The sequence below is a fragment of the Citrus clementina genome, unplaced genomic scaffold, assembly GCF_000493195.1.
Source record: "Citrus clementina cultivar Clemenules unplaced genomic scaffold, Citrus_clementina_v1.0 scaffold_2, whole genome shotgun sequence".
Taxonomy (NCBI): domain Eukaryota; kingdom Viridiplantae; phylum Streptophyta; class Magnoliopsida; order Sapindales; family Rutaceae; genus Citrus; species Citrus x clementina.
This window is the reverse complement of record NW_006262688.1, coordinates 4,946,723-4,974,609: the sequence shown is the minus strand read 5'-3', so window position 1 is coordinate 4,974,609 and position 27,887 is coordinate 4,946,723. Positions and strand designations below refer to the sequence as shown.

At 34.6% G+C, this 27,887-nt stretch overlaps 2 protein-coding genes and 1 pseudogene across 2 annotated transcripts; 2 read left to right on the top strand and 1 right to left on the bottom strand.

Annotated features, from left to right (window-relative positions):
• The first annotated feature begins 6,861 nt into the window (after positions 1 to 6,861).
• On the top strand, positions 6,862 to 11,195 carry LOC112100823 (peroxidase N-like). Its single transcript, XM_024190662.1, has 4 exons — positions 6,862 to 7,257; positions 9,633 to 9,815; positions 10,317 to 10,479; positions 10,765 to 11,195. The coding sequence occupies exons 1-4, from the start codon at positions 6,862 to 6,864 to the stop codon at positions 11,193 to 11,195; spliced, it is 1,173 nt and encodes a 390-aa protein (XP_024046430.1).
• Positions 11,196 to 13,044: 1,849 nt separating this feature from the next.
• On the top strand, positions 13,045 to 15,943 carry LOC112100822 (annotated as a pseudogene).
• A 93-nt stretch (positions 15,944 to 16,036) lies between these two features.
• Positions 16,037 to 17,203, bottom strand: LOC18052502 (cyclin-dependent kinase F-4). The gene has a single exon (XM_006445839.1). It carries the CDS (start codon positions 17,201 to 17,203, stop codon positions 16,037 to 16,039), a length of 1,167 nt encoding a protein of 388 aa, XP_006445902.1.
• Positions 17,204 to 27,887: the final 10,684 nt, after the last annotated feature.

Sequence of the window (27,887 nt, the reverse complement as noted above, 5' to 3'; positions counted from 1 at the left end):
GTGTTATATACACCCCCTCTTGGGGACTCAGCGTCCTTACTGAGGTTTGCCCCACCATCGCTCAAGAGGAAACATGGAGCCGCTCTTATACCATAATGTCATAACCCAACCCAGACCTAATAAGATATTATCCGCTTTGGATCTTAACAAGGCCCACATGAGTTTGTTTTCTGGGGCGCCCATACACCCCAAAATGCGTATTGCCAATTAAGGTGTGGATCACCTCTTATAAACCCAACATCTCTCCAGTGCTTTACCGATGTAGGATTTTCCTAGGGTGTCACATACACCGCCTTGGGGACTCAGCGTCCTCGCTGAGGTTTGCCCCACCATCGCTCAAGAGGACACGCAGAGCCGCTCTGATACCATAATGTGATGACTCAACCCAGATCTGACAAGATATTGTCCACTTTGGGCCTTAATAAGGCCTGCACGATTTTGTTTCTGGGGCACCCATACACCCCAAAATGCGTCTTACCAATTAAAGTGTGGATCACCTTTTATAATCCCAGTATCTCTCCCATGCTTTGCCGATATGAGATTTGCCTAGGGTGTTACATACACCCCATTGGGGACTCAGTGTCCTCACTGAGGTTTGCCCCACCATTGCTTAAGAGGACATGCAGAGCCGTTCTGATACCATAATGTCATGACCCAACCCAGACTTGGCAAGATATTGTCTGCGTTGGACCTTAACAAGGCCCGCACATGTTTGTTTCTACGGCGCCCATACACCCCAAAACACATCTTGCCAATTAACGTGTGGATCACCCTTTATAAACCCATTATCTCTCATGTGCTTTGCCGATGTGGGATTTGTCTGTTAAGCAAGCTGACCAAGATTACCAAAAGGAAAGTCATCAACGGTCAAGTCAACAAAGGGTTTATCACTCCACACAGCTTGCTCACGTCAAAGCTATTTGTCAAGGAATATCTCTAGCACGATTTTTACACTTGAATGCCAATATCATGTAGGAATATTTCATTCCTATTTTATAAAGATATTGTGCAATAGTTTAGGAAGTTACTTATTTTTCCTTTAATATTATTAAGCCTTTCAACGGCTACTTTGTCTTTATTTTGTATAAATAACTCTGTAAATTTCATTAAAATTACAGAACAAGAATTATACTCTTCATAGAATTTCTTTCATGGTATCAGAGCCAGCCATGAGTACTAGCAATATAACCTCTTCATCCTTTATCAAAGAGCCAAGTCTAAATATTCAGTCTTTTCATCAATGCTCAAGTCTTGTGTCCATTAAACTAGACAACACGAACTTCTTGTTGTGGCGCTCACAGGTTCTCCCTTTGGTCAGAAGCCTTGGCATTCTGCACCATATTACAGATGCTGAGAGACCCGCAAAAGAAATATTATTGTCTGATGGGGAAAAGGCTGGCAACGAAGATTTCACCATGTGGATCAACAATGATGGGTTGTTAACATCTTGGTTGTTAAGCCTGATGACAGAAGAAGTGATGAGTGGAATCGTTGGAGTAGAAAATGCTCAACAAATTTGGTCATCTTTGGAGAATCAATTACTTCCGATGACTAAGGAAAAAGAGGTACATCTCATGGACAGATTGGCAACATTAAAAAAGGGATCTCTATCAGTTGAAGAGTATGTGCGCAAATACAAGCATATTTGTGATTGTTTGGCTGCAATAAATAAACCAGTGAATGACTTAGATAAAGTCTTTGGTCTTGCAAGAGGTCTTGGCTACGGGTATCAAGACTTCAAACTTGCTCAACTTTCAAAACCACCTTATCCCTCATTTAAGCAGTTTGTCATGGCCCTCGAAAATCATGAACAAACTCTTATTAATTTTGAAGAAGAAAAGAAGAATACAATCAATCTGGCTCAAGCCTTTTTTAGCCAACGAGGCAAGGGAAAAGGTCGTGGAAATGGAGGTTTCTTTAACTCAAAAGGTCGTGGTTTTACAGCAGCAGGAGGACAAAATTTGGCTGATTCAAGTGGTCAAAAAATCAACTACAATGGTGGAAAAAGTTGGAATAATAATGCAAGTCAGTCATGGCAAAAATCAAACAATAATCCAAGTCAACAAGGGCAACAATCATGGCAAGGAAATTCGGGACAACAGTGGCAGCAACCTCGGCAAAATAATTCTGGACAGCCTTGGCAGAAAATTCAGAATCAATCCAAACAACAAGCTGAGGAAGTCAATGAAGAAACTGTCATATGTCAAATTTGTCATTTACCGAAACATACAGCCATTGAATGTCGACGTAGGTATGACTACTCACATCTTACTGAGGAAATTCCACAAGCCTTAGCTGCAATGAACCTGGATGCAAATGATGCCAAATTATATGCTGACTCAGGAGCAACTACCCATATGGTCAATGATCCAGGTAAAATTTCTGAACTTAAACCTTATGAAGGGAATGATGCCATTGTTGTTGGAAATGGCGATTGTCTTAATATTTCACATATAGGAAACACCTCCATAGACACTGGCATTAGTAAACTATATTTAAAAAATGTGCTTGTGGTTCCAGGCTTGAAAAAGAATTTACTTTCGGTAGGGCAGCTCACACATGATAATTCATGCATTATTGAGTTTTCATCTAACAAGTTTGTTGTTAAGGATTATCAGGGAAACATCTTGGCAAAGGGAACTAAGACAAAAGGGCTTTATGCTTTAGATGAAGGACATCATACAGCCCTATACTTATCTGAAGGCAGGAAAGCACCTTACAACATATGGCATCAAAGAATGGGACACCCCCAAATCAAGTCCATTAAGTTTTTGAATAAAAACAAACTTATTGATGTTTCAAATTGGATTACGAAAGATTATGTATGTTCCAGTTGTCAAATGGGAAAGAACTGCAAACTTCCTTTTAATTTTTCCAATAAAATTTCCAGCGTTCCTTTGCATAAAATTCATTGCGACTTGTGGGGTCCTGCTCCTATTTCTTCTGTTCAAAATTTTAGATATTATGCTGTCTTTGTTGATGACTGCACACGTTATACATGGCTATACCCTTTGAAAAATAAATCAGATTTATTTGATGTTTTTATCAAGTTTCAGAAACAGGTTGAAAATCGATTCGACAAGAGGATAAAAATATTTCAAAGTGATGGAGGAGGTGAATTCATATCAAATGAATTTCAAAGTCATCTCAGTCAATGTGGAATACAGCATCAATTGTCATGTCCTGCAACTCCTGAACAAAACGGTGTTGCCGAAAGGAAACACCGACATATTGTAGAAACAGGTTTGACAATGCTCTTTCATGCAAATATGCCATTACAATATTGGGTTGATGCTTTTTCTACTGCTGTTTATGTTATTAATAAGCTACCTTCGTCCACTTTAAATATGAAGACTCCCTTTTACAAACTTTTTGGTATAAATTTTGATTACAGAGGGCTTAGAAGTTTTGGGTGCCGATGTTTTCCATATCTACGTATTTATAGGAAAAATAAATTCTCACCAAAAACATACCCTTGTGTGTTTATTGGATACAGCCCTTCACATAAGGGGTATCGATGTTTGTATCCACCAACAAACAAGGTGTATATCTCACGTCATGTAATTTTTGATGAGAATTTGTTTCCCTTTAAAACTAATAGTCTGCCAAGTTTACCTATACAGGTCAGCCAAGAAATTGTTACATTTCCTGATGTTGAGAGCTGGACTAAAAAGGAGAAAGCAACAAACAAGCCATATCATACACATCGTTGCCATGATATACTTAGTTTAGATGAAAATAGCTCCCCATTTCAGCAAGCCCAGCATGAGTTTCACGTAAACCAACAACAAGTTGCTCATGCAAATCCAAACTCTATAGGTCTTCAAAACACAATGAACTCAAACATGCATGACTTGGACACAAGCCAACAAGTCCCACGTGAAATTCATGATATAGTCATCCACACCGATTCAGCCTCTACAGATAATCAAGCCAGCTTAAGCCCTAGCTCAGCATCATTTGAAGAATTTGATATCACTTCAACTGAGCAAGATTCAGAGAACAATATAGGAACTGGCAGCACTCATTTGGAGTTAGAAACTAATACTCCTCAGTCAACTAAAGGCATTGATATATTTGTAGATCTTCGTATTCCCAAAGAGCCGGAAACAAGCAACACTCATCAAATGATAACTAGACACAAGTTGCGTCATCACCCTGAGTTGGTTGATAAAATGGCTCTTACTACAACAATAGAGCCAAAACACTTCAAAACCGCCATTCGACAACCTCATTGGCGCACAGCTATGTTAGAAGAGCTTGATGCTCTCCATCAGAATAATACATGGAGTTTGGTACCAAGGCCAGTGAATACAAACATAGTGGGATCAAAATGGGTGTATCGAACTAAGTTTAAGGAAGATGGGTCCATAGACAAATACAAGGCGCGTCTTGTAGCACAAGGATACACACAAATTCCAGGTTTGGATTTCGAAGAAACCTTTAGTCCTGTGATTAAACCTACCACAATTCGGTTAATTTTTTCTCTTGCTGTAACATTAAATTGGACCATGAGACAACTTGATGTTAAAAATGCTTTTTTACATGGTTTTTTAAAAGAAACTATTTTTATGGAACAACCTCCTGGTTTCTCTAATCCTTTATATCCTGATTATGTGTGTAAGCTTAACAAGTCCTTGTATGGTCTTAAACAAGCACCCTGTGCTTGGTTTGATAGGCTTTCTCATTATTTACTTCAATTGGGTTTCATATGCAGTAAAGCCGACTCTTCCTTATTTATATTTCATAATAATGACTCATTAATCCTAATGCTAATTTATGTTGATGATATAGTGGTGACAGGCAACAATACTTTTCTAATTGACCAACTTATTCATCAACTAAGCATTGAGTTTGCTTTAAAGGATTTGGGACAGCTCCATTTCTTCTTAGGACTTGAGATTCGGTATTTCTCTGGAGGTATTTATGTTTCTCAAACCAAATACACCAAAGACTTACTGACCAAAGCAAAGATGCTAGAAAGCACTAGTTTGTCAACTCCTATGGCCATCAAAGAACAAGCCAACCCCATTGATCACAAGCCCGTCAATGCAACCGAATATAGACGATTAGTTGGAGGGCTCCAATATCTCACTCTAACAAGGCCGGACATCGTTCACGCAGTCAATAAGGTATGTCAACATTTTCAAACACCCACTGAGGCTAATTTACGTGCTGTTAAACGTATTCTCAGGTACTTAAAAGGGAGCTTGGATTATGGGATCAGATTTCTCCAACAAAGCTCTCTTAATATTATTGCCTTTTGTGATGCTGATTGGGGAGGCTGTCCAGACACTCGGAGAAGTACCACGGGATATTGTGTCTATATGGGTGCAAATTGCATCTCATGGTCTTCAAAACGACAGCCAACTGTCTCTAAATCCAGTGCTGAAGCTGAGTACCGAGCCCTTGCTTCTACAGCAGCAGAACTCACATGGATCACATACTTGTACCGAGAAATTGGCATTCCTCTTGCTCAACCTCCACAACTTTTAAGTGATAATTTAAGTGCCTTGCATATGACTATTAACCCAGTCTTTCATGCTCGCTCGAAGCATATTGAATTAGATTATCACTTCATTAGAGAAAAGGTTGCTGATGGTGCCTTGGTTACGAGGTTTGTCCCTTCTTCGTTACAAATTGCAGACGTTTTTACTAAGGCTTTGTCAAAAGCCATGTTCCGCGATTTCAGATACAAGCTTGGCGTTCATCAAATGTCACTTGCCAGCTTGAGGGGGGATGTTAAGCAAGCTGACCAAGATTACCAAAAGGAAAGTCATCAACGGTCAAGTCAACAAAGGGTTTATCACTCCACACAGCTTGCTCACGTCAAAGCTATTTGTCAAGGAATATCTCTAGCACGATTTTTACACTTGAATGCCAATATCATGTAGGAATATTTCATTCCTATTTTATAAAGATATTGTGCAATAGTTTAGGAAGTTACTTATTTTTCCTTTAATATTATTAAGCCTTTCAACGGCTACTTTGTCTTTATTTTGTATAAATAACTCTGTAAATTTCATTAAAATTACAGAACAAGAATTATACTCTTCATAGAATTTCTTTCATTGTCTAGGGTGTTACAGGTAAGGGGTTTGAACACAAGGTTACTTTTAGAACATTGAATGCAACAATTATTTCTGAAAGGTTTTAAATGTTATGGATACAGAGGAATTAATTCGTAAGTGTAAAGTGATAACTATCAAAGAGAAAGAAAAAAATATAGTAACTTTGGAAGTGATAATGAAAGAAAAAAGAGAAAAGGTTTTGGTTGGCTGGTTGATGGGCAAGATACTTCTTACGAGAGGAGTTCATAAGGAGGGGTTGAATATGGCATTACTGCAAGTTTAAAGGACAATTAAAGAAGTTATGATAGAGAGCTTGGGTGCTAATATCTTTATTTTCAAGTTTGCAGATGAAGCTAATAAAAGAAGGGTGATGGCAGGAGGCCTTTGGCACTTCGATAGGGCCTTAATTGTCCTTACAGAACCGAAAAGAATTGGGGAGATCACAAAACAGTCTTTCACTCATACAGAATTCTGGGTGCAGATTCGAAATGTCTCGGTTGCTGTATGGAAAGATATTTTCTCCAAGAATTAGGGCGAGAAGATTGAAATAGTAGAGGAGGTTGAAACAAAAGAATATAGTGAATATATTGGGGAATTTGTAAGAATTATAATTTCGATCAATATGAATAAGCCATTACAAAAGATCTTACAAGAGGATGAAGCAGATATTCCAATGCATGTAGATTATGAATGATTGCCTGACTTTTATTTCTACTGTGGAGTTATTGGCCATTAATTCAAGGAGTGTGCTAAGTATCAGGGCCAACGAAAAGAGGAACTTCCATATGAGATGTGGATTAAGGTAGTTATAGTGGGAGGACGCTCAAGGAAGCACCATATCAAGGAGAAATGGAATAGGGATAGTGGCAAATCAGTGAGTAATGCGGCAAACTCAAAACACCACGACTGCTCACAACAACCTCAGCAGAGTCAAAGTAACCCGATTGACAAAACCAAATCAAGACTCGATCAGGAAGAAATGGGTCAAAATTATGAATTAGCTATAGGTGATGAGGTGGAACGAGTATGTGAGAAACATTTAATGAATGGTGTATTGGAAATAACAATGGCACAACAAGCAAGCGGCAAAACGCAGCATGAGATAGAGGGAAACGCAAGAGGACCTGGAAATATGGGAATTCAGGCGAGAAATAAAAATGTTAAAAACAAGCGAGAAATTTTAGAGGTAACACCAATTAAAGTTTATGAGGAGATACTGTGCTAAGAAGGCGCGAATGAAGCAAAGACAGGAAATTAGTCTCGAAGAGCTCCAATGAGGCCCAATAGAAGGAAATGGAAATTACAAGTCCGAAACACAAACTCCAATGGTGGAAACAAATATGGGTTAGGGGCGTTAAAAAGGCCAAGTTGTGAGCTAACTGAGCCAAGTTCAAAATAAAAGAAGATGAAAGTGACTAGCCTACCCAAATTAGAAACAAAGCAATATCAGCTGAATTCACCAGTGGCAAAACTCAATTTGAGCTGGGAACCGTTGGCAATGAAGGGAATAGAAATTGCAGACTCAAACATAGAAGAGATATCGGTGGAGGCTGGCGATCAAGAATGCTAGAAGCCATGAAAATCCTCAGCTAGAATGTTCGGGGTTTAGGGAATTCCCGGATGTTCCTAGCAATGCAACAAATTCTCCAAATTCATAGACCTCAACTTGTGTTTTTGAGTGAGACAAAGTTGCAATCTATGCAAATGGATACGGTTCGTAGTAAGCTAAATTTTGATAGCTGTTTTGTTGTGGATAGTAGTGGAAGGGGAAGAGGTCTTGCAATGCTTTGGAACTTTGAAATTTGTGTGCATATTAAGTCATTTAGCAAGCACCACATTGATGCTGAACAACAAATAGGCAATGAAAAGCAAATGCGATGTACAGAGGTGTATGGACATCCGGAGATGCAGCAAAAAAAGCACACATGGACATTGTTGAGACGGCTATTAGGTTTATCTTCCACACCTTAGTTATGTTTCAGTGATTTTAATGAAATTTTACACCTATATAAGATGAATGGTGGCAATGATAGAAATCCAAACCAAATTAGTGACTTCAGAAAATCCTTGAGAGATTGGAATCTAAAGGATGTGGGCTACATGAGATATCTATTTACATAGGATAATGTAATATTTGGCCCTGACTTTGTGGAAGAACGATTAGACAGATTTTTATGCAATGAGGCTTGAAGTGAGAGATTTATTGAATATGTAGCTGCTAATCTCGAGAGTTGGATATTCGATCACAACCCAGTGTTGATGGATGTTCAGGATAGAGGTAATGACCTGAATTATCAAAGAAGGAGAACTTCACGAATCCATTATTAAGATATGTGGAGTTCATATGACACCTGTAAAAGTATAATTGAAGAAGAATGGCATAAACATGGATGCTGGAACATTGATGATCCCATACATTTATCCCAGAAGGCGACTAAAGATTCCATGGCTACTTTTATTCTGTGTAGTAAGGAAGAATTTAAAGGGAGAGAAAATAAACTGAAGAAGTTGAAAAAACAGTTGTAAAGCTTAAAGGAAAAAAGGTGCAGTATGAATTTGAGGATGAAATTAAATGGGTGGAGAGACATATTCATAACATATTGGCCGATGAAGAGATTTTCTGGAAACAGCAATCGAGAGCGGATCGGCTTAAAGAGGGGGATAAGAACACTAAGTTTCTCCATCATAAAGCCTTATCGCGAAAGAAAAAGAATAGAATATGGGGAATTGAAGATGAAACAAGAAGATGGATTGAGAATGTGGAAGAAATGGAGTATGAGTTTTGCACTTATTTCACAAATCTGTTCACCACATCCAGACCGAGCTAGAACCAAATAGCAGCAGCTCTTTCAAGGATAACACTAAGGCTCTCAAATGACATGAACGAGAAATTGGACAAGCCTTTCTCAACAGAGGCAGTTGTTGAAGCCTTAGCACAGATGTGTCCAACAAAGACTCTAGGGCCTAATGGGTTGCTAGCAGTCTTTTATAAAAAAACATTGGAAAACGATTAAATCCGGAGTTATCACTACTTGATGTGCCAAGCATATATCTTAAGTGTTCAAAAGTTACTGTAGATTGTTGGGCACCTGCCTTTAAGCTTTCACTAATATTAAGTCAAATTGGTAGTTCAGTATGATCCACAGCATATATATTTGACCTAAATGTCCCCTGCTCGAATATTTTCGAATACAAATTAAATATAATTTGCACATAATTGTATGAGTTGTTTGGATTTAATTCACGTGACATATCTAAAGAAGACTTGTGAAAAAGAATGAATGATATACCAAACTCAAAAATGATTTTTTAGTTTAATTCATGAGTCAAGACTAACATATTATAGTTTCATTTTTATTCTTTTTTGGATCAAGTACTTATATATTCTCAGTTCAAGCAGCTTTAATCTTGCATTGCACGGCTAAAAGTATAGTATACTGTACACTAGTTTATGAATAAATAAAATGTATGTATCATTAATTTTACTATCATTTTTTCCCTAAATTATTCATCATTTGGTAATTATAATTATTATAAACTTGATCTCCTTCTTTGTTATAGGGTTGTGATGCATCAGTGTTATTGGATGGAAGTGACAGTGAGAAGTTTGCCGCGCCTAACCGGAACTCAGCACGAGGATTTGAAGTTATTGACGCAATAAAAACTGCCGTGGAAGATCAATGCAGTGGAGTTGTATCATGTGCTGATATTTTAGCCATAGCTGCAAGAGATTCAGTGCTCTTGGTAAGTTGGTTGATTAATTGTTCTTCTCATATAGATTCCATGGGACTAAAAGAAATAGAGACATGAGAAACTTGAGACCTTGTTTGATATTGGGATTTCATATTTTTTAAGCCACAGCTACTATAGAAAAAAGTAGCAACTATAGAATAAAGGTTGATAATGTATAGTAAATATAGTTTTCAATAATAATTTTGACAAAAACAATAGAGATATTATAAAATTTTCATCATAATAATTTGAGACAAAATTAACTTAATTTTAAAGTCACTAGAACAATTGTTTACCAAATACTTTAGTATTGTGTCTTAAAAGATAGAACTGTTGAACTAAATTATCAAGCAGGGACTAAGTCATCTTAGTTCACAGGATTCTACCAATTAATAGATAAAGAATTTTTTTTTTCATATTCTAATGGTATGAGAAAATTAAAATTTTCTCTTTATATTTGAACTTTATGAGGTTAACTTTTACTTATACAAATACTATGACAATATTTTGCAGAGTGGAGGACCTACATGGAAAGTTCTGCTGGGAAGAAGAGATGGACTGGTGGCAAACCAGACAGGTGCCAATGCTCTTCCTTCACCGTTTGAGGGGCTAAACATTCTCACTGCCAAGTTTGCAGCCGTGGGTCTAAATATTAAAGACCTAGTGTCCTTGTCAGGTAATTTATTTGACCTCTCTATCACCATATATTTGTATCAACTCATAACTAATTAGCCTTCGTTCGGGATCACTTTAAATCGTAAAGTAATGACATTCTATATAAATTTGGCTCCTCTACTAGTTTAACTTATTTAAAATTATTAAAATAAGAAAATTATCATTTATCTATCCGAAATTTTCTCAATGTTTGAAAAATATCCCAAAAGTTTGCATTAGGAATCCCAGGACCCCTTTTTGAACTCCCATAATGTGCGAGCTTGGTAATTTTAATGTTTATGTGCAGGTGCTCATACAATTGGATTCGCAAAATGTGCCTTCTTCAGCAATAGACTATCCAACTTCTCAGGAACAGGTGCTCCAGACGCTACAATGGACACAAGCTTGGTGTCCGAATTGCAGAGCCTATGTGCGAACGGGGACGGAAACAATACGACGCCGCTTGATCGGAACTCGATTGATCTATTTGACAACCATTACTTCCAGAACTTGATCAACAATAAGGGCCTTCTTAGTTCTGATCAAATTCTATACTCTAGTGATGAGGCCAAATCAACTACTGAGAGTCTTGTTGAAAGCTATAGCAGCAACTCAAATCTTTTCTTTGCTAATTTTGTTAATTCTATGATCAAAATGGGGAATGTAAGTCCACTCACCGGGACTAATGGTGAGATTAGGAAGAACTGCAGGGCAGTTAATTCCTTAACTGAGATATGATTTTATGCAAGAATATACTCAACTTTGCCATGGTGAAGTTACTGTATATCTAATGTCTGTGTATTTGTATGTGAGTGCGTGTGTTTTCTTTCTTTTTTTTCTTTTTCTTTTTTTGGGTGTTCGTTATGTTGGTAATATGTAGTCTACTATGAATAAGGTTGTGATCTCATTAACATTTTTTGTCTTTTAAATTTTTAATAAAATTATTCTCCTACTTTTTCTGTCTATGATTGTTCGACACTTTTTTTTTTAATTGATTCATCTTTAATTAAATTATAATTCCTTTAGAGTGAAACATATTTAACAAATTTGAATTCTTGTCATATTTACCTTTTATCCAATCGAATTATAATGCACGTGTTGAATGAATTCCAAGAAATATACGTGTGGCATCTCTTTCTCCTGTTTTTTTTTTTTTTGGTTTTGACCACGAGGTATCTTGGGGAGGGCCCCAACTGTGAGAGACACTTTTAAGCCCGTACCACAACCCAGACTAGAAGTCCCCACTTGAATCGAGAGGCACAGATTCTCCCAACAAAGGTGACTTCCCTGCGACTCGAACTGGGGAGCAAACCCAGTCAATTCTCCTGTTTTTTTTTTCCCAAAGCGAAATAACTTCTTTCATAAGTTTTTCCTTGTTTTTCTCCTTTTCGTTTTTTTGTTTTTGTTTTTTTTGTTTTTTAACCTCTTTAGGGTACATTGAAAGAGCATAAATTATGATTTGGGTGCAAAGAAATTTAATTTTCTTTGTTAAAAAAATAATAATAAAAAAGTCAAATAGCTGATAACGTCAGAATTCAAAGTAACACTCACGGAAACAATCTTGCTAAATCAAATATGGCATTTTGCATTGCTTTAGCTAAGGTCTTTCAATCATTCTTAAAGCAGACAATCAAGGCAAATCAACAGAGTCCTCAATCGGCTAGTTCATTGAGGAAATCATGGAGATAAATTGCAAATGAAAGATTACCCAATTAGTCCCTTCTTTTTTTCCAGAATAATTCATGTTATTTTAATTTTCTTTTCTTAGTTTGTATAAATGATCAAACTAAGAAATCTTCTCTTCAAACACTCACTCTTCAAAGCTTTTATATAATCTTGTCACTAATCATGTGGAGCCTGCCAAATCATTTCCTCACCCTCAACTTCTCCCTCCTTTCTCAGCTTCCTCTTACGAACCGAACTTGCTTTGGCTCTCACTGTCGGAAAAGCAAATGATTCTTTATTTTATTAGATCTTCTAATTTGCTTTCGTTTAAGGACAAATTTCTCTCGATCGGTTTAGATATGTGGTGGTTGTTATTATTTTTTTCAAAGTTTTATTTTTATTTAAGTATTTAGAAATCTATAGGCACCTGTTGATTTTTTTCCCCCCAAGAAGCTCTAGTATGTATAATATGTATGATATAAAATGGTAAAACCTACTATGATGACCTATTATTACGATGCAAGGCGTCTTAAATAAGCTGAAGAAGATCCTCTCATAATGAAGCATTTGCACATTTGATAGAGGTGTCATTTAATTGAGAGAATATTCAAGACAGGATAAATCAAAATTTTTGGGCTACTATTATGATTGCTAAGCCTTGGCAATCTTCAGTTTTAGATTTTCTTTCAATGATTTACCTAACTCTTATACGAGTGGACTCACACTATATTACTAGACAATTTAGTTGTGCTAAATTAGATTGTATGTGTACAAATTGAGGACAAAAATATGGCAAAAGGGCTAATAAACAAATCATTTACTTCAATTAATTTTATTGTATGTATTAATATACATATGTCATTATTCAGATCCCAATTTTGTACATTTGTCCTTTGTCATTGCTTCTTGTCTGATACAAGGCATGAGGTCCACCTAAAATTCACAGGGGCTTGCTTCCGTACTTCTCGTACTATTGTGTCAAACGATTTCTCTAACGGCAAGTATAATCATTGTTCTCGACTTTCTTTTTCGTAATTTTAAACGATTTCAATAATAATGCTTAAAGCATGCATCTCATTAAATTGGAATCAATAAGCCAACACTTTTGACTTTAGTGAAAGAGATTCCATAAAGGACAAGAGAAGTGCTATGTCCGAAGAAAGGAATTGATGTTCAATATGAATTTATTCGAATCTCTCTCTCTCTCTCGCTCTCACTCCATATATATATATATATATATATATATATAAACCAATTTATACAGTGGACTAGATCGATCATATATATCATTGTGTTTGTTCATCCACAACTAATACGGAGGTCACACAGAAAGCGATGTGAGTATTCAATTTTTTTGTCTTAACTTTTGTGTTAATTATCTAATTAATTTATACACACACTACGTTGATATATTTTTGGTGTTCTTGAAGGATTACTCCTTATCCATTCATTATAAATATATGTGTATCAATATTATCAAAATTTCTTGAAACATACACTTGGCAAGGAGCAGATAGAAAATGAGCTGAGCACCCAACTAAAATTTTTCCAAGCGAGTGTTGTTTATTTCATTATGCTTCTTTTAGCAACCGATTGAATATATGCGGATGATAGGGAGCAAGCTCAAGAGCATGTATCAATTGAAGTGGAGAAATTAGCAGATTCTTTCAGTAGGGAACTGAAGCCATTGCATCCCTTATCCGGAAAGTGTTCCATCTACAGAGTTCCTGAGACACGCGGCGTCTACATCCAAGTGATTACACTAAAAAATGATCTCAATTGGCCCGTTTCATCATGGAAAGGAACAGCTAAAAGCCATGGAAGAGCACAAAAAAGGATACCTAACATACTTTCTTCAACAACTAAGGTACGCATGGCAAGTTTCTTTGCATTTATTAAGGAAAGGGAACCAAAATTGCGCAATTCTTATGCAGAAACCATTCCTCTTAATTGCAATGAGTTGGCAAAAATGGTTTTAGTGGATGCTGTCCTTCTCATTGAGCTCTTTCTTAGATATTTTGAACCTTATTTGAGAACTGATGATGATCGCATAATTGGAAAATCGAATTTGTACTTGGAAATACGGCACGACTCTCTGCTGCTAGAAAATCGGCTTCCACCATTCATTCTCAATGACCTCAATGACTTGTTTAATGTAGCCAAAACAGCAACCAATCAAAATGACTTTGTTGAGAAGCGAACCACAAATCTGGAATTGTGGTTAAATATGACATGTCAATCTTGTGTTCCAAGATTGGAAGATATGTCGGTTGAGTAGCAAAAGGGAGACTTATGACAAGCCTGGTAGATCAGCCAAGTGAATAAGTTAAGCACACGTTGAGGCACATGACTTCACGTATTCTAAACGGCAAAGAAAGGTTGCGTTTTGGATGAAGCTGCAACACGTGTTTTTTAGGCTGGTTTAAACAACTGTTAATGCCAACCAAAGTTGGTTGGTGTGAGTGGTCTGTCACTCTCACTTCTTAAGAGAGGTCAGGGGTTCAAACCCCGCTCTCGTATGAAGTCACCACTTTGGCCAGTATTTTACTCCTTACAAGCTAATCCAGTGCGAGCGGAGATTAATCTGAATTGTGGTACTAGCTTAAAGATGCCTCCTACAATTGGGCTCACTCAAAACCACCTCGTAGTTCAGACAAAAAAGAAAAAACAGCTGTTAATGCCATTAATAGAAGCGGGAAAATTCTGGGTTTGTTACTAACAAACCCAGGGATGTAACACTGGCTTCTGGGGGTTGTTTCTAGAGCAATCTAGGCGTGTATATAAGGCTTCATGGTCTCGGTTTTGGCTAGCCTTAGTGTATGACAGTTTCTCAGATTGCTTGTATCTTGAAAACACCAAATCAGTGAAAGTTCTCTCTCTCTTTTACAGTGGATGTAGGTCACCTGGTGGCTGAACCATTATAACTCTTCTGTGTTCGTGTGTGATTGTTTTTGCTCTTCTTTAAGCTTGCTATCTGTTGATTCGAATCTGTGGTTTCATAAAGTTTTAGTGGATCATAGTTGGTTCTTTGATTAAAGCTAAGTCGAGTGGATCTTGGGGGATCAAGATCGGTTATTTGCTGATCTTGGTCCAACAGACTTGTACCGAAAAATTCCCTTTATTGCAATTACCTGTTATTGGTTCCGTGCAGATATGCTTCAATTTCTTCCAATACAGGAGAACTTGTTAGAAATCCACTTTTTCAGAGCACAGCATTTTGTTGACTTGCTTATACTCTGTCTTCCGCCATCCCAGCCGCGTGCCATAATTGAATTGAAAGATCAAAAGATACCCAGTGTAAAGTAACTTCACCAAGCCGGAGTCAAGTTTCAAACGGGGTCAAGCAAAAATCTACTTGACATTAAATTTAATCAAGGAATTCTGGAAATTCTATCTCTAACGGTATATTTTCATAAGACAAAGCCTTTCTACAGGAATCTTATAGCTTTTGAGAGGATGCATGGCTACCCTTTATATTTTAATGACTGCATTATAGTGAGGTGTTACCTCATCAGCACTCCAAACGATACGGAATTACTCATTCAAAATGAAATTATTAGCTTGGGTACAGTGAACTACTTCCAACTATTCTTAGCAGCCTTTGTAAAGGCTGTTCAGGTAGTGGTTTATATACATACATACATGTATGTAATAATATATGTGTGTGTGTGTGTGTGTATGTATGTATGTATGTATATATATATGTGTGTGTGTGTGTATTTATGTGTGTATGTATGCGCGCGCGCGCGTGTATGTATTTGCTTATGGACTTACACTCATTGAATTCAACGTAACAGGTAATAGGGAAGTTGAGGAGATGAATATCGATGCATTGAATAATCTTTGACAGTACAATTAGTACGTACGTGGTTAGGTTCTAAGTACAAATACAATAACCAGCCTTAACGTTTTCTTCAAAATCCGGGAGGCCTCGACATCATCAGCTGCTGCAATGGTTGCATGCGGGAAGCCAAAATCTCAGTTGTAGTCGGGTGACCAGTTTTATAAATCATGGAGGTTGCCGATTTGGCAGAGTTGATGATCCATTGATCATTGTTATTTCTTTGCATCTCACATTTGAAGCACGGACATAATTGCCCATCATTCGGTACCTCAGAATATGTCAAAGAACGTCCTTGCATTGTGACTGTGGCAGTAGGGAACGCAACGGCTTCAAAATTATTGCAAAGAAGAGGCACCGATCGAGGAACAAAATGGCAACTCCGGAAGAAAGGATGTTCCAAAGCTTCCGCAGCCGTAGGCCTCATGTGTGGATTCCAGGAACAAAGCCGTGAAATCAAGCTGATGGATTCTCGACTAGCTGATGGTGACAACTCACGCAGATTCACACCACCCATCTGCGGGAACTTCCAGTCGAGATTGCTCGCGAGTTGAATTCCAAGAGGCCAAGAATCCTCGGTGGGGCTACCAATCACTTGGCAGATTTTGTAAATTTGATCAGCTGAATTTTTTCCCGGAAAAAGAATCCTGAAACTCAACATCTCGAACATAATAGCACCCATCGCCCACATATCCACTTCAGGTCCATATATCTCGGATAAAAGTAACACTTCAGGAGCTCGATACCAGCGAGTTGTAACATAATCAGTGCACGGCAGACTGGAATCAATTTCCTTCACCATTCCAAGATCCCCTATCTTGATCACACCTTTCGAAACAAGCAAGTTGGAAGGCTTTAGGTCACGGTGAAAATAACCCTGTCGGTGCATGTAATGGAGACCTTGAAACACTTGGAAACACAAGTTTCTGACTTCATCTTCAGAGAAATTTTGACCCGCTCTTTCTTTCATAAGTTTTAGAAGATCAGATTCCATGTACTCGAACACAATGAATACGTCTTCGTGTTCTTTGACAAGATTCCTCAATTTGACAATGTTGGGATGATTATTCATCTTCCTTAAACATTTAACTTCTTTCAAGTTCCTGCTCTCGTCCAAAGAAAAAATCTTCTTCTTCAATTTCTTGACAGCAACAAATTCACCACTCTTTTTATCAAGAGCCTGAAACACGTCGCCGTAACTCCCCGACCCAAGCTCCCTGATCTTTTCGTATTGCTCCATTTTTTTTCAGTGCGATATATGGAACCAAATTTTTTTCTGTACGGATATTTATAATGTGACAATAACTTGCCGTACTGAATTAGGGAATAGTTTCCTATTCCCATTATATATATATATGTAATAACAATTACCCTAATTGAATAGGAAACTAGTTTCCTAAATGAAATTAAAACTGTAGTAGGAAACGCGTACCAGAACCGCATTAGGAAAAGGTTATATTAGTAATTTTACATATATTATTAATTATCTAAGTACATTAATTTTTTTTAATTTAACCAGATAGGCTGGTTAATTTAGAAACTACTGTAATATAAGTTACGTAAATACATCAAATTAACCAAATAGGCGATTATGAATTTAACAGTTTCCCCCTTTTTTTAATTTTCTTGTTGTGTTGCCAGTGTTCGCTAAAAGAAGAGACTGCCAAAACCAATAATGAGAAATGTTGGTCAAAAAATGTTATCATAAGAGTTCATGCATGATTTCATTTGATCCAATTAATGAACATATTGAGAAGTAAAATTGGGAAAATCTTTTATTGCAGTCTTATTACATACTTATTCAAGAAATCACAGAAAACACAAAACCTGCACACTTATAAATAGAAACACACAATCCAATGTTTTTTGTACGAAATTAGGACATGTAATATCTCACAGTGCTTGGAAGGATGTAAATGATCAGCTCATAAGGAATTGCATCCTTTGATTAGCAATTTGGGTGGACTTAAGCCCATACCAAGATCAAAACCGCAAATGTCATTTATGATTTTTGTTCCAAATGTCATTTATATTATTCAACATTGTTCATTTTATATTGTTGTTTTATCAATATCCTCCTATTTTTATTTTCTGTGTCACTTGACATATACGATGACAATCTATCTTTATTATTTTTTAATACCATTAATGCTAATGTTGAAATATAGGTAGGGATGGCAATGGGGAGGGGAGGGGAGGGGAGGGGACCAATCTCCCTGTATCCATTGTCGATATTTTGCGTATGTCCCCATTCCCTTCCCGTCCCCATCAGAATTACTTAAGAGAATCCTCATCTCCTCCCCGAATAATAATAGGGGATCCCCGAAGGTCCCCGATCCCCGAATAACTAATACATTTTTTTATTTTCGATTTGAGTTAATCATATTAAAATAAAAAATTCAAATAAAAGTAAAGTTCGAAAAATATCTTACATTAATATCCATTACAAAAGTCACAAACATTAAATTAGTAAGTAACGCAGCATGCAAGGGATACAAACTATCATGAATAAATTAATAGTCTAATACAAATTGTTACAAATAAAATCAAATTTAGATTCAAAATTAACTTTTTCAATGGTGGCGTGGGCACTTTATAAATGTGGATTATTCCCTTTACAGCACAATAGTTAAGTCAGAGCAAATCAAGAGCAAATATTAGATTAAATTAAATTAGATATTAAAATTGTGATTCGCTGTGGGCAATTATAACATCTAAAAATAAATAAAAAATATATTTAAGTTTAAAATATTTAATGAATATTAAAATTAAAATAAATTTTTGGGCTAATAGAATCTATCCAGTCTTTTTAATGTCCTAAACAAAAATTTATGACTTTAATTAGTTAATTAGGCCTAAAAGTTTAATAATATAAATATTTTGATATTTGTTCTTTCTACCAATTTTTATAATTTTATAATTCAAATTTTATTATTTATTTACTAGTAATTTTAAAAAATTAAAATTAAAATTAAAATGGGGAAATGGGTAGGGGATGGGGATTCCACCTCATCCCCATCCCCTCCCCGAATAAGAAGTTGAGTAAAAAAATTTTCCCGTCCCTTCTCCGAATAAAAAATTAGGTATAAAATTATCCTCATACCCTCCTCGAATGGGGAAAATCCCCCCCGACCCCATGGAGATTTTTGTCATTCCTAAATATAGGTGATGAAAGAGAGGATTTGGGGTGAATTTTTATTCGTTAATATCAAATATTTGCCAATTGGATTTTTTTCAGAATCCGACTCTTCAATTCCACTCCCCGGGAAAAATGAGAGATCTTGGAGAATTGGACTAAGAAGTTTTCACTTGTCAGTTCATAAATTTGAAGAGAGTCTGTTCAGTCGAATATCAATTAAGGAAGAAGATGATGTATTGAACAAATAGGCCAAGATTCTTTTCTGAAAAAATATGATAATGGTGCTTTGTTTCATACCGTCGGATTCATATTTTGGCAAAAAAATAAATTGTTTCAAAGCTTTCGGCAAACTAATGAAAATAAAATCACAGCGTACTTGGTAATGATGATCCTTGAATTTTTACCAAATTTTGACATTGATGGACTTGAAATTTTTACTTATATGTGGTTTTGTAACTATAGGAAACTAAGAATTTTTATATCTTAGTAACAAAATTCGGAGTTGGTGTTAATTTTTTGGTCCAATAGCTTCTACCATTTTCCAAGTATTCATAGGGGAAATACAATGGAATAGGAGGAATGCATTCTGAAATTACAAATTATAAATTGGGACTTTATAAATAACAATGATTATAGTTAAAACAATGTTATACTATTTAAAATAGTGATTACAATAATGAGATAACAAAGAAAATATGATATAAAAATAGAATGTAAATCAAGGCCTCGATGTAGGGTGGGCAAAAAAGTTAGGGTCGGCCCAACTTAGGGTCATGGACTTTAGGCCCAGCTTGTTTCGTGATGCCATGGACATGGGTAAAAAAATTTAAAGCTAGTTGTGAATTGGCTTAGTTAATGGTTGTATTTGATTATTTATCGATTATGTATTGAATAATCATTACTAATTTAAATATTTTATTTTTAACTTTTTGCTTTATTAAAAATTTATTTAAAAAATTAATGGAAGCACAAGTCCAGTGCAGGCTCAGATTGTCCAAGTTTGGATAGACTTTTAGAGGGTGTGGACCTATTACTAATAACATGGACTTAGACATGAGCTTGAAAAAACTCAGCATAAACTCGTAATTTGTCATCCTTACCTGCATGATATTATAGCTTCATTAAAACAAATTTGCCTCCTGCTCTCAAGTGCTTTAGGATTTGAATAGCGCCTATTTTTCAAGAGACAATGGTAATGAATAATTCAGGTGCACCAAGAGGTTATTGTACAAAAAACTTCCATTGTGTCTAAACTTTATGAAAATTGGATCTCCGACAAAGGAGGCATTGAAGTTTTTCTCTTCTTATTCTTCTATCCTTATTTGTCTTATATTGTTCCTAGCCACTTTTTTGAAATGATGAAGAATGTCAATTCATAGAATTGTATGAGAGGCATTTTTATCCACAAATTTGACTGCTAAAATTTTGTAACTGATGTATTTAATTTCTTATTATTAAGTACCGTAGCTAATTAAAAGTATAACTGTTGCTCGTTAAACCTTTTATTTAACTCTTAAATTAAATTCAAAATGTAACTGCGGCTTCATTAACCACGTCTTAAATTCGGGATTTAATCTCATATTAAAATATAAATTTAATTGGGTATTATAAATTCTGAATTACTTGGCAGTTAAAAGTGATATATTCTGGAATTGATTTCGTAATTAATTTTAAATTTAACTAGCTGCTACAATTTTTTGTAGCTCCAACTCTTACTCAATGCAATCAATGGTGTAATTTGTGCGTTGTTATTCACCCAAGCATCATTTTAAATATAAAAGTACACCTTATTATCTTTCACTTATACAAAGTACATCCACTCAAAATTATGCTTTAAAATAGTAAATTATTATGATACTTTTCCAACCATATTTGTATGTCAAAGCATTTTATCATTTTACATTCAAAACCCCATATAGAGAGCTACGAAAATTAGTTTACTGACACATTGTCCAGCTAAAGTAAAATAAAAAAATTATAAGTACAATATAAGGTTGATAGTGAGTAATTTATGTAATATTTAATAAAAAACACAATAAACTAGTTAGTGTTGGATAAACGAATAAACAAATCATATTCTAATCGAATTGTAAATAAATTGGCTCAAAATTTTACTGATTTGGATTTGATTCGGTTATTAAACGAATATTCGATTCGATTCGTTTAATTTATTTAGTAGAATTAATAAACGAATCAAATCGAATTTGGATTCCTTTACAATTCGTTTATCCTATAAGGAATAAATTGAATATGAATTTATTTACAAAAATATAATAGATAAATAAAAATTAAACAAAATAAAATATAAAAAGAGCATAAATTTAACATCCTACAAAATACAAACTTATTATCATTTATAATTATTATATTAGCTTTCAAACTTTAAGTTTTTTTCATACTAAGTATAAATAAATAATTTAATTAAATGAATTTAAATGAATGAATTATATTCGATTCGTTTATAACTCACTTACTAAATGAATCCTTAAATCAATGAATCAATATCCTCAAACCCGGATTAGATCCATTTAATTAGCAAATCAAATCAAATTCACCTATTTATTAAACGAAACAATTTTTTCAAATCCAAACCCATTTAATTTGCATCGAATCGAATCAAATAAACGAATCCTAGCCCAAATTGCCACTTCTAAAACTAGTTGTACAATATTCTTACTGGCACCAAAATCAGATTATTTTTTACTTCGTCAGAGGAGACAGTCCCTTAATTGGGCCGGATATGTTGATGGTTTCACATTTGCATCTCTTCCCATCAATTTTGTATTGTTGCCATGGATTGAAATTTCTTGCTTCGTTTGGGCATCCACGCATGTAATTACTACTTTTAAAAGATCCTTATAGCCATTTTTTTTATTTAGCAACGTAAGGAACCCTGAATCTGCGACATCAAGTTAATATGTTATTAATGTATGTTAAAGTAAGTTTAACTTCATGTGACTTCTACAGAAAATCGTCACATTTGTTCGGGTTAACATTATAAACTTCTATTGCTTTCGGGTAACTTATTGGCAAATTGGCTTGCAAAGAGTTTTCAGCTGCACGATGGGTAACGTCAAAAAGAAAGGCAAAGAAAAAGTGTTAATTAAGCGTAGCTATCGACTTCACGTTCGTTAATATCAAGTTTTAACAACGGATGTGTTCGATCAACTTACAGAACAACTATTGATAAATTGAAATTCACAAAAATTTGATACAAGCCAAGGATTAACGATGCCAAATAGGTTATTATTTGATTCATTTCATTGAAAACTTGACGTCATGAAGAGCAAAGCACCCCTATAATCTTTGGAGAGCGGACATAACTTTTCCTATATCGTGTCAAAATCCTCATATGTCTATTTAATTATGTTCTGAGAATTCTGTTTATTTACTTAGAAAACAGAGAGAGAATTTATTGATTGAGAGAAATTAGAAACCAAAAAATATTCATTTCACATACTGTAATTTGAGATTACAATGCTCTGCATATGGTTGTGTGTACAATCTTCTAAAAGCAACAAACTCGTGTGCTCACATGCATCTATACATAACGAACTTTTAGAGGGAAACTATAGCTTTCAACAATATGCATAATGACCTTCCAACGTGGATATTCAGCAACGATACTATGCAGCTCAGCTCTGATGAATCGGCACTTAATTCTTAACACACCCCCGTAATCTCAAGGTCTTGAACAGACATTGAATTTAGTTCTCATTAAGCAAAATCGTCAAAACGAAGAGGCTTTGTAAGCACATTAACTGACTGATCAAGACTAGATACATGTTCAATGACCAATTCCTTATTTGCAACATGTTCCCTAACAAAATGAAGATCCAATTATATATGCTTAGTTATAGAATGATATTAGGATTGTTTGCCAAAGTTTCTGCAGTTTATTATCAGAGTGAAGAACATGAGACTTGTTGAGTGATACTTGAGTTCCTTTAAAAGACAAGTGATCCACAAAATTTTAGATGTGGCTAATGCTAAAGCTCTATATTCGGATTCAACAATTGATTTAGAGATAATATGTTGTTTCTTAGATGACCAGGACACAAGATTAGTTCCAAGATAAACACAATATCCTCCAATAGATCTTCTGTCATTTGGATCAGACCCCCAATCTGCATTAGAATAGGCTATCAAGGTTAGGGAACTTGAGTTGAAGAACTGAAGTCCAAAATGTGTTATACTTTGCAAATATCTCAGCACTCTTTTACAGGCCTGCCAGTGTAAAGTAGTTGGAGCAGTAAAAAACTAGCTTAACTTATTGATTGTAAATGCAATATCTAAACTGGTCGGTGTTAAGGATTGTAGAGAACCAACAATGCTTCTATAAAGTGAATGATTTTCAAACATACAATTTATCAGCAACACTTGTAGGCGTGTTACAACCTTTACTGTCAAACATGTAAGCTTTCCTTAAGATATCTCCAACAAACTTAGTTTGAGATAGATGTAGGCCATCAATAGACGGAGTCACTTATAATCCAAGAAAATATTTGAAATCCCCCATGTCTTTGAGAGCAAATTCTAATCCAAGCTGATTAATAACCTCTGTTATCTGAGCATTGCTTAAACTTGTTATCAGAATATCATCCACACGGACAAGAATAATTAAAATATCACCTCTAATATGCTTGAAAAATAAGGAAGTATCTAACTTGGAAGACCTGAATCCTCATTGAATTAGATCCTTTTAATCTATCATACCAAACCATGGGGGCTTGTTTAAGGCCATAAGGGTTTTATTCAACTTGCAAACATGATTGGGAAATTGAGGATTAATAAAGCCTTCTGACTGAAGCATGAACACATCTTCAGTAAGTAGGCCATTTAAAAAAGCATTATCGACATCTAATTACCGTATAGGCCAATGATTCATGACTGCCAAGTTGAGAACAAATGGAATAGTGCAGGGTTACAACAGGACTAAATGTCTCAAAGAAATCTATTTTATAATTTTGATGAAATCCTTTTACAACTAGTTGAGCTTTATACTTTGAAATGCCATCATCTGGGTTGTATTTAACTTGAAAAACCCACTTATTTCCAACAAGTTTGGTGGCTATCTCAGTTGGAACCAATGTCCAAGTATCATTTCTCTGCAAAGCATTATAGTTATCTTGCATAGCCACATGCCACTTTTAAATATGTACAAGCTCGAGATGTGCTAGAGTTTGTTAAAAAATTTTAGAATCGGGTCAAGCTAGCACTCTTGGCCTATGTTTGGGCTCTTAGCTTGAATTCTTGGGCACTTGGGCTGAAAATTTGGGTGGTCCGCAACATTAAGCTCAAAATATACTAATACAAAACATGGACTCCAATAACAGGCTTGAGGAGATGCTCATCAAGATATTGCAATGATAGGTCTATCACTATATCATCAAGAAGCATAAAAAAAAAGAAATTTCTAGGATAGTCATATGAATCACCATTCTTAACTATCTAAATGACAAATTAGACGGGTTTTGACATTTTTTAAGTGTTTTATGAAACTTAGATTTCCCGTATATTAAACAATACTAAGATTTACAAACAAACTTGAATCGCCAAATAGATTTTACAAAGAATTTCAATCACCAAATCTTCATTATAATGAAAATCTTTCTTGTTACTTGTCACCATCATCTCCTTCTAATCAAATTTAATTAAAATAATGGAATACTAAAATGAATCAAGTTGGTTTCTCACGTTCAGTAGCAAAGATTGAAATTACTGAGAATGCATAAATTGTGGACTGGGAAATTCGGAGAACGTTGGCGATTAGAAAGTATTAAGAGCTTTTAGTTTAGTGCAATAGATAATTAGCTTTTTTGGGTAAACACTCTTTTAGTATTTTAGGTTTCGGATAATTATGCAATTAGCTTATGAATTTTTAAAAATTATTCAAACCATCCTTATTTATGTCGAAATTCACTCAACGCACTTTTTTCACTTGAAGTAGGTAATTAGACTTGTCTGTTCTTGTTGGAATTTAAAAGTAAATCAGACACAACTACTTAGGTAGAATTGCATTAAGGATGAAATTTATTATCAAAATTAAAATTTAAAAATCTGTTTGCTACTGCCTTTTTAAAATTCTTAAAATATACGTACCTTGTACACTTGGCTCACATAAAGATATAAATAAATTACAAGATTGATTAATTGAAATCGTGAAAAAGTAAAGGTCCAAAGGGAGATATATTCCACGCGTATAGCGTGCCGCATCGTTATTTCTAACTTATTGAAATCTTAAATTCAAACCGAATGATTGAAATCATCATCCAAAATCAAACAAATCTCATGCATGCACCAACCGAAGCCACTTTCCACGTGTAAAATGGGCTAGTCAACTCATACAATTATCAACAATATATCCTCTTTCTTTTCATCATCTATTTCTTTGGCATTTAATTTCTATCATTTTCTTACCGTCCAAACAGGCGCATGCATCCAGATAGGTATATAGATATCTTCTCCCCACCTAACTTTATTAGCACAATCACGTTACATAAGAAAATAGTAAGCTTTGTTGGGTAATTGGTCTTTATTTAATTTGAAAAGAGCTATTTGCATTTCTTTATTAATAAGAGTTTCCAAGCATTGAAGATTTGCCCGTATTTGAGTGAGCAAAAGATATACAGCTTAGTCATCAGATTACAAAACAGGTTAACAAATTTATTGACAAGCAAACAACTAACTAAGATCTTGTCATTCGACAAATTTTTAGTTTTAAGATCATTTAGGAATATTAGTACAATAATTGCAATCTAAGCCAGAAAGAAAAAGACATATTTTGTTGACATAATGGCCAAATATAATTTACTCATATCTCAAAGCTTTGAATAAAAAGTTAACCAGAAAATCCTGAAATGGTTTGCCTGTGGATAGAGATATTAGATATTCTATATTTAATTTTCCTTGACGTAGGGTCATATGCACAATGAATTATAGACAAAGATTGTCGGCAGTCTCCCATATAATATTATTTACACAGATTATGTACTTAGACGTTATCAGTTCCTTCAATTTCAGGTAATTTCGTAATCATATTCATATTATATTATATACAGTTCATGAACACGCGTTATTCAATCGTCTCATTTTAAATATAATTAAACTGCAAATAATGATACCACAGACATTTTTGGTTTTAGTTACATACCAGGAGGCTGAATAATAATAATAATATTAATAAGAGCAGGAGGGGAAAGGAAAAATTGAAAACCATTTTTAAGCTCAGTACAAAATTCAAGGACAGGACCGAGGAAAAAAAAAAGAATCTTGATGTACGTAGGACATGCATTTTGTGGGGGAAATAACTAATTGAGTTACAATACTCATATAATATGTTAAGTCTTTAAACTTTCGGTGATATATAGAAACAAAATCCGTTGTGTTTAATTGCAAAATCAATCCGATTATGGTCGAAGTTTGTTGTTTGATGCCTCAAATGTATTTGATTCTTTTAACTATTTCCAAGAAATTTTTGAAGTTTTAGAACATATAATTTTTATGTTTTTTTCTTTTCGCTTTTATTTCAATTAGGAGTATTCATTTTGGAAATGTGAAGGTAATTCAGATTTGTTCATACAAGTGAATTCAGAATATTTACGAGTCTCCACGTACAAGAGCATGAAAAATGCTATAGTTTTATTAGCTACAGATAAGTCGTGAGATATGCTTCAATCCTCATCACTCATTGTCACATGTAAGTTGAACATTTTCTTTTAGTTCTTATCACATAAAAAAAATAGTCTAAACTCACTTATATATGAGTCTCACTTTTTATGGGTTTAAAGTTTAAGATGTGAAAAATGATCAATTACATTTAATTAATTATCCCAAAGTTCTTTAAAAGTAGTTTCGGGATAATTTTTTCTATTTTTGGCGGATATTAGATATTGTCCTCATCACTAAACTAAACACCATTTTCCATTTAAATAGGAAAAAAAAAAGGAAAGATAGAATAAGGCCAGAATAAAATTCGGTGAGTTGTTGAAGGATTTATGGAAAGTGACAGAAATGGTGTTTTTACTTTTTGCTTTTTTTGAAGAAAAGTTGAAAGCTTAAGCAGCACAAATTAATGTTGCTTTTACGATTTTGTATTTGTTGCGTCACATTTTCTTTCCTCAAATATTATATTAAGTGGACTCAAGTATAGCGGTCCGCCTACTGTGCATATCAGAATAAATTAAACATATCAGAATAAAATTCGGTGGGTTGTTGAAGGATTTATGGAAAGTGACAGAAATGGTGTTTTTACTTTTTACTTTTTACTTTTTTTGAAGAAAAGTTGAAAGCTTAAGCACCACAAATTAATGTTGCTTTTACGATTTTGTACTTGTTGCATTACATTTTCTCTTCAAATACTATATTAAACATATTTCTTTATAAGTAATGATACAACCACAAATTTTTATATAAATTGATATGACATTAATTTATTAATTGAATAAAAATATAAATAAATTATGTAGACTAATAAATATTTAATTCAACTAATTTTATCATACCATATCAATTTGTACAAAAATTTATAGTTATATCATTACTCTTTTTTTATTGAAAAATTCTTTAAATTGTGCGTTCAAATCAGTTCAATTAGTAATTCTCTTAACTTAAAATAAAAGATCCGGGAATCAAAAGCCAGTTTGGTATTTATTTATTTAGATTATAATTTTTTAAATACTTTATCAGAGGCGAGATTTGAAATAAACATCAATTTTTTTAAATCACAAATAAATATCAATTTTCAGTTGTGAAAACAACTACGAAAAAAATTAACAGCATACCA

Bases quoted from the DNA above. Each gene is read 5' to 3' on its own strand.
- LOC18052502 (XM_006445839.1), bottom strand. From the start codon at position 17,203: ATGGAGCAATACGAAAAGATCAGGGAGCTTGGGTCGGGGAGTTACGGC.
- LOC112100823 (XM_024190662.1), top strand. From the start codon at position 6,862: ATGTGGATTAAGGTAGTTATAGTGGGAGGACGCTCAAGGAAGCACCAT. The intron at 9,816-10,316 runs GTAAGTTGGTTG...AATATTTTGCAG, and splicing joins CAAGAGATTCAGTGCTCTTG to AGTGGAGGACCTACATGGAA. The intron at 10,480-10,764 runs GTAATTTATTTG...GTTTATGTGCAG, and splicing joins AGACCTAGTGTCCTTGTCAG to GTGCTCATACAATTGGATTC.